At 39.8% G+C, this 22,628-nt stretch overlaps 1 protein-coding gene across 3 annotated transcripts in view; it reads left to right on the top strand.

Moving 5' to 3' along the window:
* IL1RAPL2 (interleukin 1 receptor accessory protein like 2) overlaps nucleotides 1-22,628 on the top strand; it is a 402,879-nt gene that overhangs the window by 281,247 nt on the left and 99,004 nt on the right. For all 3 annotated transcript variants that reach the window (XM_052813838.1, XM_052813840.1, XM_052813839.1), the window contains one exon: nucleotides 6,656-6,730. In XM_052813838.1, the coding sequence (XP_052669798.1) occupies nucleotides 6,656-6,730 (75 nt within the window). The remainder of the gene's footprint in view (nucleotides 1-6,655; nucleotides 6,731-22,628) is intronic.

Raw genomic sequence — 22,628 nt, forward strand, 5'->3', positions numbered from 1 at the left:
CTATTGGCACAAGCTGGGATTTCAGATGAGCCAAATGTAGTTAGGTACGTATTTTTTAAAAGGTATAATGCTGAGCTTCTCTAAGCAACATGTGGCCTCTGGTTAACATATTGATTTAGTGTTTAGTGCACACAGTTAGTTCCATCGTCATCTATGGTGTGAAAGTTGCAATGTCACTGCCAAGATTTTTAGATGCCAAAGTAGATCTAAGCATGCCTGGAAGCAAGTGTATTTGAACTAGGAGTGAACAAAATCTTAACTTCGGGTGTGAGATGGTTTCAGATTAAGGATTTGGCATGCTGTTATTTGCCCCAGAGGATGCTATTCAAACAGATTGGTGCTCCTGTCAAAAGGTTAGCCAGATTCTTGACTGAATGATACTAGAGGCTCTGTGTTAATTAATGGTGGGAAAATGCCAGATCCTTTGATTGAAGGAAGTAGGTTGGCATGTAATTGTCTCATAGAAGATTTGAAACAATTTTGTTAGATTCCCTGCATTCTACTTCATATTTGGCTAATTTTTCCTTTCATCATTGCAAATTACATGGACAAATGTCCATGAGGTACATCAATAGCAAAATTACAGAACAGCAAATGTACTTTGGGTGCTTATCACAAGAAGAGGAAAAGTCATTATCCAGCCTGAGGAAGAAGAAGAAGAAAACCCTTCCCCAGTTCTTAGCCACATGTGAGTTAACATTTTTAGCCTTCTGCCTTCATCTCATGTAGAAGAGTTGTCTGGTCTGGAAAACAGTCCAGCTGTGCTGAGTCACAAGAAAGAGGCCCTTCAGATCATAAGCAGCTGGATTTCAGTGCATGATGCTGGTGCTGACTGGCTTCACACTGGCAGCATTGCAGGTCCTTGGAGCACAGGTGATGTGTGTTGGCTTAGAGCATGCCTTTGCATGGCACAGGGGGAAGGTGCTCTGCATTAAATTCAGAAGTTGTGTTTAGCTGAGCCACTCAAAAATTGCAGTAAGAGACTTGTGTTCATCGTAGTAATGGCTTGGGCTGTCTGTCTCTTGCTGTGGTTGCTGCAAAAGAAGTCTGACTGGGGTGGGGAGAGTACTGTGAGGCTGCTGCAGAGGGAAGGTAGGAAATAGTGTAGGGAGCTGTGTCAAATAACAAACTGTGAAGGAATAGGTGCTTACTGAGATGCCTGGTAGTTTTTCTAGCTGGTTTTTATTGCTTATCCCTAAGTAATGATATCGTAAGTCTGTTCATTTTCAACTGCTTTGTGCTTTTTCAAGAGAACTCATTAGTATGTCAGGTGTATGTTTGAATATGGAATGAGAGATTTTTGAAACAGTAAGGCTGTGGTGGGAAAAAATGAGTCTCTAGGCTCTTATGCTGCATTAGCACTTAGAGGCAGGAGCTGCTCCAAGGCTGTTTTCTTCTTCAGTTGGTCCTGTGGGTAGCTAGACATTGCCCTGTGCAGCAAGTCATGCTCTCCCTTGTCTGCTAAAGATCCCTGTGTAACTAATTGAATAGGCCAAATCTTTTGCAGGTCTCTTTTCTAATTTTCTGAGGCACTTCTCCTGGGACAGCATATTCCTTGTGCCTATGAAAAAGAAAGAATAAGTGTCACGTGTTCTGGGAAAGAAAATGCACCTGGATGAACAGTTGCAGAGGGTCAGATCAGTGTATTAATTTGTATAACACTGCACCTTTAAATCTCTTATGGAAAAAAACCATGACAAGTGTTGTTGAAATCACAGCAACTTGACTATTGTTTTAAAGTTTGTGTATTAATTTATAATGGGGTGAATATAAGCATAGGAGGAAACAGCACTTTAGGCAGTCTTCTAGCAGTCTGGCTGCTAAACAGCCTCTGGCCATGTCCACCAGGCTCTTATGGGAGGTGCATGCATTGCTAGGTGCCTCTGGGTAAAGAAATGTCTTTCCAGCTTATCATCTAGCACCTGTGACTTCAGGTGATGCCCCAAGTAGCTTGGTGTTACCCTGGGATAAAGCACAGAAGCCCTGTGTGAGCCCTCCTCTCAGTCTTAATTCATTAGTGTACTGTATCAGCTGATAACTTGCATAAGCAAATGCAGCCAAAGCTGTCCCAGCCTGTTCATGGGATGAAATCCTAGAACAGCAAGTAAAGTCAAAGAAACCCCTTAGTGTGCTGCATTGTCAGACCTAGTATCTTGCAAAGGTAGGCCTATCTGTGCGACAGCAGGAATTGTTGCTTTGGGGAGCTAATATCATCCCTGTTCTAGTAGCTTCACCATGTAAGTATTGCTGCTCAGAGCAGCCCAGGGGTATGGCATGTTCCAAGGGGCTTGGGAAAAAAAAAAAAGGTAGATAGCTCTATCCCAGCTCTTCCTGTGACAGTTAATGAGGTATATTCATATTTCTTTGCAGAAGTACTGCTGTACCTTTAATAATAGGAAGAGTGTTTGCAGTGCATTTAGTTGTTTTAATTTAAAGTGGTTTTGTGGGAGGTGAAGTAAGAGCTCAATGAGAATGCATAATACTGGTAGCTTTGTTAATGCTGTTACTGTATCAACATGTCTTTAACTTTTTGTTCTGCTTTCCCTTCTAGCAAGGCTGGAAATCAGAGTGGCACATATCTATAAAACTGTTCTGAGAATTAAACTTCACTTAGAGGAATGGGCGTTTGAATAAAGCTTGTCTATGGACTTTGGTCAAGTAAAGAGATCATGAAAGATTAGAATCCCTCATAGCTGAGAATATCTTGTACTGCCTTACTGTTTAAGAAGGACCAAAAGTGAATTTCATAAGGTGAATAAGTGATCTGATGTCTGACCTCTAAAATAAGAATGGCTTTTGTTTTCTGTAAACACATATGACATTGAAGAGCCAGCAGTTAATTGCCTTCTAGACTCAAAATCCCTTTGGGCCATTTCAGTTCCTATGTAAAGAGCTCTGACAGGCTGCCAGTTCATTATAATGATTACTCTCCAAGAACAATATGGCAAAATATAACCATTTAAAATGTGACATGCAGGAGCACATTTGGAAAACATCTGAAGACTGCAAATAAAGCTAAGGGAAACAAGGGGAAGCCGCGGTCAGATTGGGTTGCAAGGGTTGCAAGTAGGAATGAGATATGAAAAGAACATTAAGCAAGGAAAGCCTGAGCATGCTGGCAATGTATGGATGCAGCTACCCTAGCAAGTTTTCTCCATGTCCTACAATACACACAGAGTACAATTTAGTACCAGAGATGAAAGATAATAATATAAGAAAAGCCTAAAGGTAGCAACAAAACCCTGAAAAACTAAGAAAAAAGTGTTGGTAGTATACCAGAAAGTGAAACTCTGTTGAGGCACTTCATAAAGTACAAGGGACCGTGCTCAACTGGGATGCAAGGCTTTGGGAGGTTTGGGCTTTTTCCTCCATCCGCATCCGCCCCCCATCAAATTTCCACCCGAAACAAAATTTACCTGGTATATCAAGTTGTTTAGAATTGCATTCTCAAGCTGGTCCCTTTCCCCATTTTTAGCTTTTACTTATGAGGTCTTGTGTGTGTGCTGAGCTTTAAACACATCATAATGTCTCCTGAAGGAGTCCTGTAAAGGGTCAGTGAGAGGCTTTCTTATTCTGACCTAGTCTGGACAAAGGGCTTGATTCTGTTAGTACTGGGCTTAAATCCCCAAACCCCTTTGCAGCCACTGTGACCTTTCTACTCCCTCCAGCATGTTTTGCAGCAGGCCTGTGTGGAAGCTGCACGTGTCTGGCAGTAGGCCATTCTCTTCTCTCTGTGCTGAGCATTCTGGGGTACTCTTGCATTTAGGTACAGGCCAACGTGTTGTCTTCCTAAGAAGTCTGAATTGTGCACTTCCTAGGCCAAAATGCACTTTCTAGAGATTTTTGGCTCATTCTTTTAAGAAGTTACTGACCTCAGTTGCACAGAGGCAGTTAAGAACATTGTTAAATTTTTAATACCTTTGTAGTACTTCCTTTTCCTCTCTCCTTCCAGCAGGTGTTCTGAGGAAGTCTGCCTAGACAGTATAAAAACCAATAAAGAAACCAAAACCAAAATTGCAGAAAAGCAATGTTGTCAGGTTGTGACTCTAGTGATGAGGTTCCCCCTCAGCAGATGCCAGGGCTAGACAACACTACCTCTAATTTTCTGTGATGAGTTGAGAGAAAATGGCAAGCAATACCTATGAAGAGGTCCTTCTTATAGCTGGCAGCGGGTTACAGCTCAACTAATGTAACTCTAGTCTAGTGGCTCTTGCTTCTTGCTAACTTATTATTTATTGACAGGGGGTTTTCATGTGAGGAACTAGAGTATAAGAAAAGCAGAGCTCTTGCACATGTTGAACAGAAGAATGTCAGTACTGAAAATGTAGTCTCACTCTCATGTTGCCCCTTACCAAATGTTCTGACTATCAGCATATTGGGACTTCCTGGAGAATGTATGTTTTTCCTGGAGTGTTGGGAATGAACTTTGCTCGAAGCAGGTGTGACCTTCACTTGAGAAACTTACTGCTTGAATTAGGGTGGGATTTGTGGAGAAGCTGGAGAAACAGTTATCCATCTTCCCCTGGATGCAATGGGATTTTATGAGAAAGAGTGCCTCAAAAACTTTTAGCAGTTTAAAAGCATATGTTGCTTAAAAAATCATCAGTGCAATGTGCTCCAAAGTCCCTTGGGTCTGATGCCCAAAACTCCTACTTAGAAGTTTTCAGCTTTGGTTAGGATTGAAATTCCTTAAAAAGCAAGTAGTTAGACCATACTTACACGTGTAGGTTTGGCAGTACTTTCGTCTTATTCTCTAATGACATTCAGTTGACTTAAGTGCATTAGCACAGCAAATTAATTATTTGTTTCTGCTAGAAATTTTCTACTCACAGGCTAATCCCCACATAATGCAATTGTACAGGTAGCCTTGATGTTGCTTCTGGGTCAATCCTGTGACTTTGCATTGGATGAGCATTTTTGAACCGCTGAATTCTCATTAACAGAATTTCCCATTTATCTTTTATTCTGAGCCCTGCTTGTGGTTTTAGTCTTAATAACACACTGTTCAAATCACTTCGGAGATTCCTGTGTTGTCCTTGTAGGTAAACTGTACAAGGAGTTCTTCTTACAAACACACATGATTTTGATCTGAAATGTTGGCTGCTGACTTGTTACTGAAATGCCTGTTTTGTGATAAACAAAGCATGGCTGTAGCATCAGTGGAAGGAACCCCATTTTCATTTAAATGGAACTGGGGAAGCGGATTGTGCTGACAATCAATTGTTAAGGAGTTTAAAAAATAGTGTCAACTGTAAAGCAAAATCAAACAGGTATTTCTTTAATACAGTTTGTAATTTTCTGTAGATGTGGATGTAAAAATGTTTTGTAGGCTGACAAATTTTTTTTTTGTAGCAGAATAATTCAGCTATCTCCAATTTCATGCAGCTGTCATTTGATAGCTGGTTATCAGAGCCACATTAGTGAAATGTATGACTGTTGCACCTCTGCTTCAGCCACTCAGCCAGCTTGCTTTAAAGTCCTAGGGAAGGTGTGTTGAGCTATTGACTCGTGCTGAAGCAGACTGGCGGAGGGATGTCCTCCCAGCATGCCAATGGCTCAGGCTGAGTTGGGAGCGTAGGCTAGGAGCTTGCAGAGCTCAAGCTCCCTCCGCTTGGTTCAGGGAGACCTGCTGCCCCAGCCACAGGCAACTTCCAGCTTGAGCTACCAAACCTCTGGGTAGGCTTGTTTCCTATCAAATCAGTAAGTGCTGAGGCTTCTGAGGAGATCAGGGCAATTTTGCCTTACTCTTTTATTGAAAAAGACAAATCCATTTTACAAACTCAGATCAAATAATTTCAGGTGATGAATTTTAACTGGAAAAGTTTTGAAGTGGTTTTGAAATGTTTAATTTCGTGTGGTACAAGATGCTGTATTTGATTAAAAACAGTTCTCCCCATCTCCAGGAATACTCAGTCATTTATTTCAAGCTAGACCCAACTTACAAAACCTGTTTGCACTCTCTGGCACTAAGCTCTCAAACCGGGTCACGAAGCCTGTGTCTGTAGCTGTGCTTTTCAGTAGTAGTATTATCTGTGACTGTCTGTCCTCATGGCTGGAGCAGTCACCTGCTAGGACCGGGCTGGGGTATTGTTTTTCCTGCTCTCAGATGGAGATACTTCTGTATAGCAGAAGGCAGGGTCCCCACTCGGGCTTTGAGAGAGGGTCCAGGTGCCCCACCTGGTTGGGTGGGAGTGTAAGCTAGATGTGAAGCTGCTGGGGTTCATCAGACAAAATTATGTGCAAGTTTTCTTTGAGCATCTAAATACTGTTTTGGGCAAGCATAAAGACATGTTGGGACTGGTCACACTGAAATAGATTTGGTTGGCATTTCAAATTAATTGTGTTAACTTTGCAAGGTGAGGATCTAAAATGCTTGATCTAGTTATTATATGTAGATTAAAATTGAGAAATGGAGTTTGTTTTGCTGCTTTCTATTAAAAATGTAATTCTTGAAATAGCTTATTTCTGTTGAACCAGTGGGCCACCACAGCCACTAGGAAAGCATTAACACGTTGGCAGTGTAATAGCCATATTATGTAATGCATGTTTACATGCCATCAAGTGTACAGACATTTGATTGCTTACATGACAGAGCTTTTCTTTTGCAGTCATTGGTCTCAATTTTTCCATTACATTTTTTCATTTTCTTTTCTAGCTTTACTCACAGACAAACCTCCAAAGCCATTGTTCCCCATGGAGAACCAGCCAACTGTTATAGATGTCCAGCTGGGTAAGTCCCCTTCTGGGAATAATAGATCCTAAACTTCCACTCTGGTAGCAGATGGGAAAAATTGAAAGTGGTAAGAAAGGTTTAGTGGTACTGTTATTACATGCAGATCAATCTGCAGCTTCTCATTTATAACTGTAGAATTTACTGCCATGGCAATTTCAGAGAATGAACTTGTGTAGCATCAGGGGATGGCAGTACTAATTGGTTACATTGGGTATTAAATATAAAGCACTGCTTCTCTTTTTAATATATGATTAATAGAGTAATATATGTCTACATTGGTGCTGTATTGATCAGTTGATGTTCACCCTAAGACAAATACTCTCATAAAGGAAGTGCTGATTCCTTTAAAAGTTAATGTAAAACAGTGCATTTTCAGGTTGTTCTGAATGCTTATCAGAAAGGGCTTTTGACTAAAATGCTTTTCTCACTCCTGTTATATATTCTTCTGTGAATGCACATCTCCGAATCTCAGCTGGGAGCCTATGTTTTCTCTCATGTTGAGAAACTCTACAGTTAGAGAGTTCTGCTAGCTTTGGGGAACTGTGGGGCATATTGGTGCTGAAAGAACTGCTTGGCTTTGAAGTTCCAGAGTTGTTTTTTCAGTGACTTGCAAATAGATTTCCAATTTTGAGAGGTAGAATTGGAGTTGCTGTTGAGGACTGTAGCACCATGAGCTTAAATCACAAGAGATGTGTTGTAGATGTGGATTATTCACCCTGTGCTGAAGCTGTGGCACTTTCCTTCTTGAGCTTGACTCTCTTCTTCCTTTCATACCAAAGCTGGCCAGGATTCAGTGGTGGAATTGTGTTTAAAGGCCAGCAGGGTCAGAAAGAAACATTTTAAGTGGGCTGATAACATTGTGGTAGAGCTGTTTGTTTTTGTGAAACTCTACAGGGTCCTACTTGAGCTGAGTACAAAGGCACATCCTTGTTCTTAAACCAGGTGCCTAACAATTTCAGTGAAGCATTTAGGATGCTATGAAGTATTTAAAAATGGGGCTTAAATTCTTGAATGTGGTTGTTGAATTGTGGTGAGAATATGAATTATTTGTGACCTTAGCTAATCTTAAAGATTAGCTTTCTCTCATATACCTGAATTGCCTCAGGAATCTGTAAGGGCTTGCACAGGGAAGACAGCGGTATATCCAGGAAGCAGCCAGTGCTCTGCAGACAGGAGCATATGTGCATACTCAGGTTCCCCACCACAGGATTCACATAGAATCATAGAATCTATAGCTGAGCAGAAATTGGCCCTAAAAGAGGAAAACACAAAATGAGTCTGAAGCCATAGTCAAAGGCACACCAGAATTAACAGCAAAACACAGTCGTCAAAGTTTGGATCAGCCCAAAAAGCTGAATTCATTCTCCTGGTCCAGCTTCTTAAAAGTCAACTTTCTAATGATTTCCTTTGGGAGCAAACTGTCCCTGCATACATCTGTGTAATAAAGGCACTCACAGAGTACACATCTTTGTTTCCTGCATTTTTATTCCATCTTCATTTTCTCTTCCAATTTTCCCTGTTCCATCAGGACTCTTGGTTTTGCACTGAATTTCTTCTTTTTTCTGCATGAAAACATTTTGTTCTGACTGATTAAAAAGAGGTTTGATTAAAAAAAAAAAGAAAACAAACAAACCCCTTCCTCTCCTTGGAGATATGGCTCAGTAATAGGATTTTGGAATATCTCTAGAGGGAAATATAAATCTTGCATCTTTATATGCTGGAATGTAATCCATTAGTTGTCCCCCAAGATCAGGGAATTTACATATGGTGCTTTTTTTCTGATATGTTAATGGGTTTGTTTATTGCCACTAAACCATATTCATATTGTATGTAAGAGATTAATGCTTATGAAAGAACCTGAACTTATTTCTTTAACATACAAAGAAGTTCATTGATTTCCCTCTTGATTTTAAATGGCAAATAGATAGAGCCAGAAAATTCTCAGGGAGCACCTTCATCTTGTGGAGGCCACCTGCAGCTTTGGGCTGGGAGGCTGTGCTGACCCCCGCAGTATGCTGCCAGACCCTCACTATGTACTAGAGCTTTGCAGGAAAGTGAAAGATTTGATTGCAGCAAAGTAACGGAGGAGAAAGTTGTATGTAAGGTCATCTGCTGGAATACTTTTCTGAAATCTTGTTAAGCTCCTAGGAGTTTTGAACAAGTGACATTCTTCAGTATTTTATTAGAAATCAAAGCAAAGTTTCTGTGTTTTACAGGGCTTTTAGCCCATGGAGTCAAACCACCCAATATGCCAGCTTTTTCCAGTGGTTGTGCAAGTATGAACGTGCCACTATACTACAAAAGAAATGGAGTTTAATCCATCTACTTGTTCTGCAGAGATTCTTTTAGATTTCTATTGAAAAACTAATCTCTAAAGAAATAGCTGTCTTTGCTCTATAAGCAGAGGAGATTAATAATTATTTACTGTCTTTATCCTTAATGGTTAGCACAATGCAATGCAAAATCTTCCTAGAACTCTAGGCAGTGGCCTAACTATTTAGCAGCTTATTTGACCTCATTGCAGGCTTCAGTGTTCACCTTTTGGCTTTCAGCTTTTATAAGAAGGTTCAAATGAAAATAGGTAGGCGCAATTCTTATTGACAGTGGATAAAAGAGTTCTTTCAGGTTTCAAACATGGTCCAGAGCCTGCCTTGTTCTTCTTAAGGAGCATGAATATACTTTTTGCTTTTTCTGTTTTGCTTTGGAATGTGACAGACATCAAAACCAACCCCGTCAAGGTTAGAGAGAAGCAGAAACTGGAATTAGCTTCTTTCTTGTTTTCCATATTTGCTTGTGCTGGAGAAACAGAGCCAAAGAGAGGAGGGTTGACAGGAGGACAAAAGAGCATCCCAGAGGACTAGAGAAATAGTCCAAAACAATTTCACTGTCTCAGATGCTTTACCAGGTCAGATAATCACTTTATCTCCGGGCCGACCTAGAAAATAATGACAGATTCTTTTTCATTGTTCATTTGCTGCTTCCTTGACATAAAAACAAAACAATAAAAAAAAGCCTTTTTATTTGTTTTCTAGCTCTTTGCGGTGGGGTCAATGTAGTAATAGCTCTTGATTGCCTAGTATGCAGCACATTTAATCTTATTAAATCTTGGTTTTTACAAATAATGTTTATTCGTACTATATAGTATATGTTTTTGCAAATATATGACATTAATCTGATAATATCTTGTTCTTTCTAAAAAAAGATATCCCTGATTTATCTTCATGACATTAAAATCAAATTTGATAGTGTGAGCCAAAATACATATAGGTCTTCTGCCTAGGAGATGGTGTGGCTCTAGCAGAAGGCCCTTAAGATTGCATTTGAAGAATTTTGTGCCATAACTCTATACTCCTACAAACTCTGTTTGTAAAATGTGACTGTCTCACATGTAAAGCTCTGAATGTGAATTTATTAAAGCTTATGCCGCTGTGATTCAAAGTAGTTGTTCAAAGACCCCTTTGTTTGGAGCAGGAGCTTGCTGTTGCTTTCATTGACCATATAAACCTAAGCATGTATATGGATTGTTCATACCAAATCCCTGAGGTTAGAGAACTACTTATGTAGTGATACTTATGTGATTTAGAAAAGTAAAGATCAAAACCTCAGTCAGAAGTCTTGAGGCTGTGGTGCAGTAAGTTTTAAAGATCTGTTATCTGTTTTCACATACAGCTGTTTTGACAGTAAGTGGAGCATGCTGTGCTGTTAACTCTTAAGATGACATGTTGGTACATCACTCTGCTGATTTCTTAATTTACTTTTTAAATTCTTCTCCAGCTAACTTTGTTCACTCTTAGTGCTTTGAGAACATGGAAAGAAAGATAACCAATCCTTTGTGTTTTGATTACATGATTACAGAGTACGTTTCTTCTCTGAACTAGCTCCTTTGCACAATTCTGGTAGCACCAAGGAGCCAAAATCTGACTGATACATAGGTAGCTGTGAGTTATTGCACTGCCAGCTCTCAGCTGGTGTAAAAGCAGCACAGCAGGGACATAAGCATTTGCGGAAGAAAGGGTGCACAGTTGTGCTCTGCTGATTCTTGGCTGGACAAGGATCTGTAAGGATCTTGTAGGAGCTCTGTCTAGCTAGACTATGTATAAGCAGCTCCCAGAGTCATCTGGCTTGCACCATGGCTGCTATTTTACGCTTGTGTGTTCTGCAGAGTATCAAAAAAGCTAAGAATACAGTACCAAAATAGAAGCTAAATCTGTCTGTTAATTCTGTACCATGTATTACAGTGACTGCAATGTTAAGTTAGCCTTTTCCTTATGAATGAGTTAGTTGAGACTGGAATGAGTGTTTGCATGTTAGTGTCTATATTAATTGAATATATCATTGCTTTTCAACTGTGTACTGGTCTTGTTTTCAGGCATTTACTTAAGAAATGTAGCAGGAGTCTTAGAAAACAAAACAAGAAACATCTATGTTAATTCATTTACTGAACAGGGAAAATGTCAAGGGGTTTAACTCACTTTTGTCATGGTAGTTTCTCTGCCTCTGAAGATGCTGAGGAAAGAAAACACATAGTTTATGAGGATTCTCATTTTTCCTAATAGCTGACCTGTTCAGAAAGATTTTGTTTCTAGAAGATTTAACAGTCCAATTCCTTGGGACTAGTTATTAAGCAGATCAATAAAGCTACTGTAAAACAAGTGCAAGGGAATATACAAAGTTACATCTGCTGACAGGTATGGGAATAAAATAAAAATAGTTTAAAAAAAAATGTCCTTTTTGTTTGAAGCACTGGCTGGAAGGAGTTATTTGGGAAGTGAAAATCCATGCATTTGCTGACATTTTTAAGATACTACATTCACTGTCCACAGTCTTAATTTTCACTGAGGCCTCACTTTTCATCTTAAAAATAAGTAATAAAGATTAAAAAAAAAAATAATCTGCAAGATCTTTCAGAGACATCCATTTCATACCAAGTCTGTCTATTCAAGACAATCCAGCAGTGTCTGTCATTACTGATTTGCTGATTAAATCATGCTTTCTTCATATTTAAAGATACAGGTATTTGATATACATCTTAGTTGAATAGAGTGGTGATCTTGTACAAAAAACAGTACAGAAATTTTGAACTGTAAAGTAATTCAAACAGAGCAAGTGATTTGAAAGCAAACTTAGGAAGGAATTCTCATTAGTGTCTTTGCAGTGTGAAAAGAGCACTGATACTCTGCCATGGTCAGGCCTCTGAGTGTCGTGTGCGTGCCTTTGATTTGCTGTTTGATTAAATGATCACATATGATGACTACTCAGGAATGTAGCAGGTATGTATGAAAAACAGGTCTCTTAGAAATTGGTAGCTACATGCTACCCCTCTGCCTTTCTTTCCCTCAGCTTCCACCAGGCATTCTGCAGCCTAGGGCTTAGCAGGGGCTCTCAGATGGAGATCTGGGTTTCTGTGAGCTGGGCCAAATCCAGAGCTTTGCGCCTCTCTGAGGCCAGTAGCCCTCCCCCTATGCTGCTCATGCTCCCTCTGCTCAGCTGGGGCAGCACAGAAGAGACAAACCTTGAGGAATCAGAGGTGACCTGACCCAAATGGGCCCTGAGTGAGCAAAGAGGCTGAATTGGGAGAAAGATGAAGCTGAGACCAAGAAAGGATGTCTGAAGAGGATAAAACTAAAGCGTAGAGGGCAAGGAGGAGACAGGGCTGCAGATTTTTTTTTTTTTTTTTTCCGCCCTGCCTTTTCTGTTGAGATTCTCTTGTCACTCTGTATGAAATGTGGTGGCAGCCCAAATACACATTTGCAAGGAGTTTTCGGAGCCCAGTGGGAGCGAGATGTGGACATGTGGGCATGGAATTGTGCTGGGCTTCCACAGCTGATGCCTGAGTCACCACAGAACATGTTCAGACTGACTCTTCTGAAAGCTTATAGCCTGATTAGACTCTGGAGGATTTTCCTGGGGATGTCTTGTATAGAGACTATTTGCCATCAGATTGGATATCCCTTCTCTTAGGGTGAAAAGAAGGGGAATGGAAGGAAGGAAATATCTTTTTTCCCCATTCTCTTCACCCATTCTGTGGGAATGTCTGACGTTTTTGATGCAGATCCCTCCCCCTTCCTGTTTTCCAAAATTAAAAAGCTCTAATTAAGATAATTAAATAATATCTCAGCTTTGATTTCACCTAACAGATCAATCAGTACAAAATCATAAGCATATGAAACCAGAGCCTTATAAAGAACAGTCTTGATAGGAGATGATATTACCTATATGTGCACTGTATTTCTTCTGGTTGGGAAATACAATAACAATCAGCAATACCATTTTTTTTTCTGTTGAATCCAACTTTTCAAGATACAACCCCTTTTCCTATCAGAATAGTCTGTAAATATTATTAAAAGTAATAGTACTTTAAGTGGAGTAGTGGCTTCTGGTGCCCCATCCAAGTGGTTAAATTGTGCACTGAGTACCCTACAGAGAGGAGACCAAAAGTTGTCCATAGAGGCTCAGTTGATCTTTCCTTGTGCAAGGTCTGAGTGTGGGATGGGTGACAGTCTTGCCCGAAATCGTACTGCCTTATTCTGTCTGGGTGGAATAACTTCTACCCCCACGCCAGGGATCTAGGTCTGTGTGCACTGAATGGCAGAGCAGAGGGGACGTGGGACTAAAGGCAGAGAAGACATGGTTAGTGTCCCCTCCATGCCAACACCAGCAAAAATTTGATCCCCTCCATCCCAGTTCTCCCCACACTGCACCTCCGTCTCACAGCCTGTCCCCTATGCACTGTTGCTGTCTGGAGTAGCAAGCTGGTACCCTAACTGTTGTCTCCTCCACACCTTCTTCCAGCCATCCAGGGCTGTCCACTGCACCCACCTCCTCCCACAGATAAGCTGAGAGATCCCCTTCCTTCCCATGGGAGACCAAACCTCATACACTATTCCCTTCCCTTCAAGAGGTTACAGGCTCGCTGTGTAAATGACTCCAGACTTGGTGCTGGAAAATCATTTCCTCCCAGCAGTGCAGACTGTAATACCAAAAGCTTCATGTTCCTACGCAGAAATACATGAAGGAGCAATTTTCACTAGGAAATGAAGAGAAACGGGGGGGTATATTCTTTAGGACCTGCCTTCCCCTGCAGCACGAGGGATACAGCTCTGCAGCTATTTCAGCCATACGTGCCTGTATGAAAGGAGGCAGGATTTGCATCCATTACAATCATTTTGTACTAATCTGCAGGGAATATTAGAGACAAATTGTCTGACATTTAGGTTTAGAAGTAGTTCCCTAAATACCCTAAGTGTATTACCGCTAATGCTTTGATGCTAATTTGGTACGTTGTTAATATCCCTGCTTCTCTCAGGGATAATGGTGAAATGCTGTACTTCAGAGACTTGAGGCTGGGATCTGTTGTTCAGCTGGTATAAATCCACAGTTGTTTTGCCTTTTGTATGGTTAATCCAGATTTACATCTGTGAAGCAGAGAACAGTTTATTGACACACTTCTTTCTTTTGTTTTAATGGACTTGGAAAGATACGGCCAAATTCTGGCTACTGATCCATGGTTTTTACATCCATTGAAATCCATAGCATTGGCACAGATATGTCAGAAAGGAAGATTTGGCACTTTACAAATTTTTCTTTGGTACTTCTATAAACTATTTATTGCTTATGTTGATTTCAGTGGTCATTAGATCAATTTTATATATACTCTGAGGACAAAATGACACTGTCTTTATAGAAAAAAATGATTAATTGGTGTCAGATAGATACCCTTGCAGTTAGGTTTGAAACAGCAACACTTTAGATGAATCTGTTGTGTTCTTTTTATTACAAGAAAGTAGTAAAGAAGAAACACTCCAGTATGTCCTGGCTTACAGTTGTTCAATGGCATTCATCCAAGGGCATTACCTAACTTATGATGATTGAGGAATGCCTCAAATCATCTTGCACCAGTAAAACTTTCTCTGAAAGTGGTGACCGTTGTGTGGGGGGTGTCCAGGTCATGCATCTTCAGCACTTCACTAGGACCAAGCGATCATTAACAAATACAACCATCACTTCAACAGCCACAGATATGCAGCTATGCTGAACTTGGCTAAAGGATCTCTTTGGTTTCTAGATTTACTGTGTTTGACTTGCATCTAAGAAATAGGCACAAGTTTGTTTCTGCAAAAATGTTCAGCCCACAGGACAGAAAATAGAAAAGATGGTCTTAGTGGAGAGCAGGGGATTAGGACTGTTGATAAGAGCTGTGCATTTTTTTGTTCTGCCATCGTTCTCCTGACCTTGGCCGGGACTCTATGTCCTCTTTTAAAGTGAGGATAGTACTTTTCTAGTTTCCAGGAATGTTGTGACAATAAAATCACCTGGTATTGGGGAAGTGCTCTGAGAAGTGGGAGGAGTACAGATAAGAAAGGCTTTGACCAGGATTTTTTCCTCAAGGACCTTACCTTTTGGGTTCCGAGAATTATTGCAAACACAGAGACATTTGACTGCACAGTCCACAGACGTATACTATTGTGCATTGAAAGTCAGGCAATATTAATGTTCCAGAAAAGAGAATCACAGGGCAAAGTTTGCACCATTTTCCGTGCTTGTTAGAAACATTGTCACTGGAAGGAATTCATGTTCTGCCATTTTACATTCTCCCTACAGTGTTTGTCACATGAATGAGTTATTAGGCTGTGAATGCCTGAATGCCTCATATATTCTGTAAATTACAGAGTAGAAACATTCGGCACTACTATTTTGACCTTTTCAGCATTCTGTGATTTGCTGGGCATGCCATTCCACATCTCTTGTTTACGGCCTCACTAAAATGTAGGGATGGAGCCGAGTGGGCAAACAGTCAAAATATACTGGGCTGCAAAAGGTCAGGGTCATGCATCACAGTGCTGCTGTTCAGTGGGCAGTGAACATTAAAATCTAGACTAACTGTTCTCATGATTTTTCCTTCTTCACTGAAAAATAACAGAGAATTGTACTTTGTAATCTGTTCCAAAGGCAACAGTGTAGAAAATGAAGAATGATGGTATAATTTTTATTTCTTAAAATTTCAGTATCGTAATGTCATGATCTTAGAGGCTGTGAAAATCAAAGCTGTCATAGTCCTTCAAAAGAAATGAGATGGAATTCTACTCACCAAATCTTTGCTTCATTTAATCCATGTTTGATAAATGTTGCTCTTAACTTCATCCTCGATACCCTTGTGTTTGTCTCTATCCTACAGAAACAAATAGCTTGTGTTAGGTAATTGAACTTTGACCATTAAAACTAGGTTCATTTACTGTGCTCATGTTAGACATTTCAGTCCAATGAAGACCAAAGGAAAGATAGTCAAAGTAAGATTTCTCTTGGAATGAGGAGATACCTTTATTACCTACTGAAGACAGATTTCACATGACTTCTCAGTACCCTTAATCAGCTGGAAAATAAAAATATAGAAAGCAGTAATCTGTGGAAAGGCAGCAGAGGCCCACTGTTTTCTACCACGTGTTTTTAGTTTAACAAACCAGCCTCACAGTAAATGGTGACTGTAACTTTCTAATACTATGTTTTTGTTATCTGCTTATACTATATGGGAAGCTTATTAATTTTAACATGCTTGGCCCTAGTCCTATGAACAAATGAGTATGATTAGTCATGAAAACATACACCGAGATTTCTTTGGTGCACAGTCAGGTGTGTAGTTACTTCAGCTCAGAGGAGCGTAGGATTATACACTTAATTCTTTAAGCATGCTTTATATTGCTCAAGTACAAATTTCAGTGATGGTCTTGCATGCCACATTAATTAAAAGGCATAAGTAAATTTCAGTTTGTATCTAGCAGTGATGTAAGTGGACTGCAAATGCCACTGCTATAATCTCAGTGCTGAAGTTTGCAAATGGTGCTACATGCCTTACTGGTCAAGTGTTACATAATTCTTTGCAAACTCAAAGCGTTTTCCACATTTCTCTAATCAGGCTTGGTGGTTTGAGTTGAGAATTTAAATGCTTAAGATGCAGTAATTTTTTTTTTTTTTTTTAAAACAACTGGTATATTAAGTGTGGTTTTTCACTGCTAGTGACTGTCGTGGTTTAACACCAGCCAGTAACTAAGCATCCCGCAGCTGCTCACTCACTTCCCCCCCACCCAGGGGGATGGGAGAGAGAATCGGGGAAAGAAAAAGTAAAACTCGTGGGTTGAGCTAAAGACAGCTTAATAGGACAGAAAGGAAGAACCTAATAATGATAATAACAATAATAAAATAACAACAACAATAATAATAAAAGAATTGGAATATACAAAACAAGTGATGCACAATGCAATTGCTCACCACTCGCTGACCGATGCCCAGTTAGTTCCCAAGCAGTGATCCCCCCAGGCCAACTCCCCCCACTTTATATACTGGACATGACGTCACATGGTATGGAATAGTCCTTTGGCCAGTTGGGGTCAAGCTGTCCTGGCTGTGTCCCCTCCCAACTTCTTGTGCCCCTCCAGCCTTCTTGCTGGCTGGGCATGAGAAGCTGAAAAATCCTTGACTTTGTGTAAACACTACTTAGCAACAACTGAAAACATCAGGGTGTTATCAACATTCTTCTCATACTGAACCCAAACCATAGCACTGTACCAGCTACTAGAAAGAAAATTAACTCCATCCCAGCTGAAACCAGGACAGTGACCAGAGTAAATAATAGCAAATAATGTATTCTGTGATTTTGTCTCTTTTTATGAAGGGAAAGATTGTCCATGGGAATCTTTACTTGGATATGTTCTCTAAATTCTTCTGGACTTGACACGCTATTTTGAATAGTTTGTTGCTAAGCCCTGAATAAGCAGGATTTGAAAAGTAAAGCTGCTTTGATTGGGCAGGCTGATCAAATCAAGCTTTCTGTTTCCTGATTACATTACTGTTAACTCTTTTTAATGATTTCCTGATCTGCATTGACGAATTTGAAATCAAATTTATAGATAATATTCTGCAGCCTATCATTCAAATGGTTGATATTAATAAACATTGCAGGCAGAAAACTGCTTTGCTGGAACATTTGAGCATTTGCCCCAGTGAAGTGAATGCACATAGAGTAAGCAGAAGGTTTCATTTTTAAGTGCAGTGGATATTTGTGGTTTAATTTCATCTGAATTCATCTGCCTTTCATGCTTTACTCTGGAAACTTAAGTTGTAGAGACTGCACTGTATGCAATAAGAAATCTGCTTTACTAAGGATCATTGACCAAGCGCTTTTATTTAGGATTGAGGTTTAGCTTTTCTAAATATCATCTGGCAAAGCGCGTGGTGTGTAGATATCAAATTGTTATTCACACTGTGGGCACATTGCCTCTGAGAGGGATCTGTTGCATTTGAGCACTTATTCAGATGCAGGCAAGCATGCTACTCTCGGTTTCAGGATTTCAAACCTCAGCTTCTCACAGTCCAACACATCCCTTCACGGCCTGACCTCTCTTTTATGAAATGCCTCTTCAGCCAGAAGACTCTTAAACAAACTTGTGATTTCAAACACCTAAATTTTCAGCAAGCATTTGGGGGTTATAAGCTGTAGGTTTGCCTGTAAAAAAAACAAACAAACAAACAAAAAAACCCCAAAAAACCAAACCCAGGAAATCCACGGGTGAATTACAACGTGTAGTGTATCATAATAGGCATGGTTGTGTTAGATTATTTTAGAATAGCTTTTTTAAGAAGAGACACCAGTAAGTCCTCCTTGGGAATTTGCAAGCATCTTGTTTTGTGTGCTAATTTTGTATGAGGTCCTTGGTTCACACCTGTCTTGTACAATATTCTGTGCCAACTGTGTAGTGAGGTGTTTTACCAATGTTTCTGCAAAACTGACCTTGCAGATTAATTTTTTCCTGTGTGACGTAAGGCTCCTCTATAACTAACTTGTAAATATGGTTATATATCATTGTCTTGTTTCCTGTTCCAGTTATTTACCTTACAGTCTCAGCACCGAAATCCCCTTCAGAGTCTCCATTCATCTTGTTTATAAGACCACTTTAAATAAAATTATAAAGATCTCTTGACCGAGAGAGCTTTGGGAAATTTCTGTGGCAATTAGTATTTTTGAATTGAGATACTGTGATCCTACATAACCATCTCAAAAGTGCATCATATTCAGAAACATCACTTTAAATGTTTAGGGAGGTCTGTTATGAGAAGTTTGGTGTATGATGACTTTTGGCACAGCAAAGATTAAGTGACAAATGGGAGTAGCTGAGGGTCTAAATTATGAACAGTGATGCTAAAACAACACTGAGATAGCCAAGCCCAGTCTAGTTCATGGTGTTCTGTTATAAAACAAGCCAACGGTACTTCTGTCTATAGAAGGTGTGTTTGGTTGTGTGAAGAAGCACCCATCATTAATGTCTATAAAAAATGTAGAATAATTGTCTTTTGTTGTATCAAAAAATGACATGACCTGGTATGTTTGGCATGGTATGACACACTATTGCCACTGTGGCATGTCTTTTAAATAAATAAATAAATAATACAATGATGTAAACTTCCAAAATGAAGTTTGGTGGGGGTTTTTTTGTTTGGATTTTTTTTTTTTTTTACTAATTTGGCATAGAAACAGGTCAGGAAAAGGGCATAACATCTTCTTGTCGCTGGAAGTTCAAGAATTTTTTCATTTTGACTCAGAATAGAAAACAATTGTCAGAACATAATTTAAACTCAGAATATCTGATCAACCTAGCCTGCTGCCAATGTCATCAAAATGCTGAAACCTTTAAAGAGACCTAACACTCAAGTATCAATAAGCGTGATGTCTCCTGTAGGAAAGGATGCATGGTCTCATAGTGACAATGTAGTGTTCCTGCTCTGACACTAGCTAAATTTCAGACTGTGAAGCCATTGCTCTCCTTGTATTCCTGTTTTTGATGGTATGAATAGGGTATATTTTGTCTAGTTCTTTGGGAATTCTGGAAGGGGGGGGGGCTGTTGCTTGGTGGTTTTGTTGTTGTTTTGTTTTAATGGAAGCCAGAGAAACTTTTTTAAACAGTATTTTTTTTGACCAGACAATAATGAGTGATTATGAGATCAAAAGTGGGCAACAGAACAGCTGGTGTGAGTAAAAACTTGTATTTTCTTGCTATATCTCTGATTGAAATCACCAGTTTTCAAAGACGATGCTGACTCTGTTGAATCTAATTTAGTTACTGCATCAACTCAGTTGAAGCGTAAGTGTAACTGCGAAGTAAACCGATGTTCTCTAACGTGATCTCTCAGCATAATGCCACATCTGCCTTGTCGGACACGTGAGTCCCCACAAACACCTGTTTTAATAAACAGCCAATTTGCTAATGCTCAGTTATGCCCACAAATAGCATCTGTTTCTGGCCAGTTGTCTACCTGAATATAACATCCTTCTTAATCAGTGAAAATCTCTACTGCATAACTAGTCTGACTCATTTTCCACCCAGAGACGGGAATTACCCACTCTGTTCTCTACCCTTAATATCCTTCTTGAGGGAATTGGTGGAAAATAGAAAGTCTGCTGGAACAGTTCCGCCCTCCCTTCCAAGCAAATAAAGCAGTCAGGGCTTTGATATGTACATAAAAATAAACACATTTTTAGAGCTGGGTGTTACTAAAATGCCACATTGGCTGAATGGTAAATAGTGATGGATCAGTGTAGCACCCAGGGCATTCCCATGGTGGATGTCGCTCTAATGATGGCTCCAGAAAAGTGCCCAAACATTTTTAGTGAGGTTGGATGCTGGTGAGAGAAACAGAAACACCTTCCTGACACCTGGCAGTCAGCACCACCTTGTCAGCTAAAAGGAGCCTGGACAGCTGATCCATGCAAACCTTGCATCACACGTTTCCCGTGTACTACATATGTGCCTTGCGCTGTTTGCCTATGGGCTTTGAAGGGAGCCTGGCATATGGGCAACAGTTAAGACAGTGCACTCACTGTTCTTCCTCAGGAAAATTTTGTATCTTTAGATTGAAATTCCAGATCTAGTAATAAATTCTGTGTATAAAGGCTTATTGCTGTGCCTTACGGTGCCAATAAAGGAGTAAATAAAACTATTACACTATGTAATCTCTAAATAATATCCTGCCTTCTCCTTTGAAGGAAACAGCCTAGTGGGAGAAATAGTGGTGATAGAGCTAATTCTTTTTTCTTCCTTCCGTGCCCCACTACTAACTATAGAGATGCAGTAGAAGTGGATTCAGTTATTAAACTGTTTTATTGCTTTTCTTATTAAACATTCCTAATGGGGTTACAACTAGAGGCCATTGTACTTAGACAAGAATAAAGCAACTTCTTCTGACCTCTGCATGTAGTAAGTAATATATTGTCTGCTATGCAGTTATTACATGTAATAATAAATTGATGATACCAGCAAGCAGGCAGGAGTGAGGGACTACAGAGACAAAGCAATAAAATAGCAAGATTTTTGCAATTTTAACCTTTCAGCAGCAGTAAAGCAGCTGACCATCTACCCAATCCAATAACCTGAAACAGCATAATAATATAGCCAGGGAGAAGCAAACCTCTAACCCAGGAAAAGTGAAGCTGTGACTTAAACTTTGCTGTAAATTTTTGTAAGCAAACCTGTGCTGATTGTTAACAAGATACAATTCCCAAATCTTTCATCCTCCATGGTAATTCTGCCCAGCAGATTGTATTTGATGGTAAGTCAGATCAGTGGAAGCCAATCCAAACTGCTTGTGGTTTGATTTATGTTTTATAGAAATTGAACTACACAAAGTGCTAAGAAAACAATGGGATTCTGCGGCCCCTGATTAAAAAATGTGATGGAGCTGATTATTCACCACTTATTAATTCTTAAATTACATTTTCAAAAAGAAGTATTCATACAGTGCAAACTCCGTCTGCTTAGTGAGAGATGAAGCAACCAGACCCTTAAACCTCTTCCATAACTGAGCAACCAGCAGTGGTAGATGTTTATGTTTTGAGTCTGTAATGCACCATGACAAGGGAGGTCACTGGATAGAGATAGGCAAAAATAAAATTAAAATTGAATAAAAACAACTGAAGCCCTGGGACAAAATTGCAATGTTCTATTTTTATTTTTGAGACATCTGGGCTCACTGGGATTTTCTGAATGTCTCTCACCAAAGTTGCATATTAAGTACCTTGAAAGCAAGTGATGCAGCACAGAAGGGAGTTGGCTACTAGCTGTGCACTGAGCAGAGATTTTTCATTTCATCCATCATTCACAACATGCTGCAGTACTTCCAGAACTTACTGAACTTATCTAATGTAGGGTGGAACAAGACCAAGAGCTCCGTTTGCAACGTATGCTCTGCTATCGCTCTACCTCTGAACTGAATGCAATAAACTGGTTTGTAATTGCTGGGTTTAGTAGCATGGTTAATCCTATAGAATATTGTGTGGCTGTGCACACTGCTTTTTAGGATACACAGAATTAACAGCTTCCAGAAGTCATGAATTGGATATCTATAAATCACAAGACTGACTTACATATCAGACTCAAGGGGTTTTTTGCCTTTTGTTTCTTGTAACTGCAGATTGCACTCCACCTGTAAGTACATCATTAGAACTGCACTTTCAAAAATACTATCCAGCTTCTCCATTTCCCACAGTATATCCTACAGTGCCCATGTTAACGGACTGTTGGCTTCACAGGTCATCCCACATCTCACTATCCACACGGTAGAGAACAGACTGTATAATCATTTACTCAGAGTGGCAGTAGAAAAATGGAGCTGGGTGTTGCTAGCTTACTAATAGTTGACCAGCCTAAGGAGCTAGGGATGGATGAACTGATCTCTTAAGACCCTTCCTGGTTCAGTATCCCTTGTGTTATGATTTAAGAAGCTGGAGATTTTAAAAAGATTGAGACTCGTGGTAAAATCCCACGATGTTGATGAATTTGGCAGAGTACATCATCTTCCCTCTTCCTATTTTCTGTAGACCATTTAATTGCCATTAATTTAAATTCCATAA

This window comes from Harpia harpyja, chromosome 18 (genome assembly GCF_026419915.1).
Source record: "Harpia harpyja isolate bHarHar1 chromosome 18, bHarHar1 primary haplotype, whole genome shotgun sequence".
Lineage (NCBI taxonomy): Eukaryota > Metazoa > Chordata > Aves > Accipitriformes > Accipitridae > Harpia > Harpia harpyja.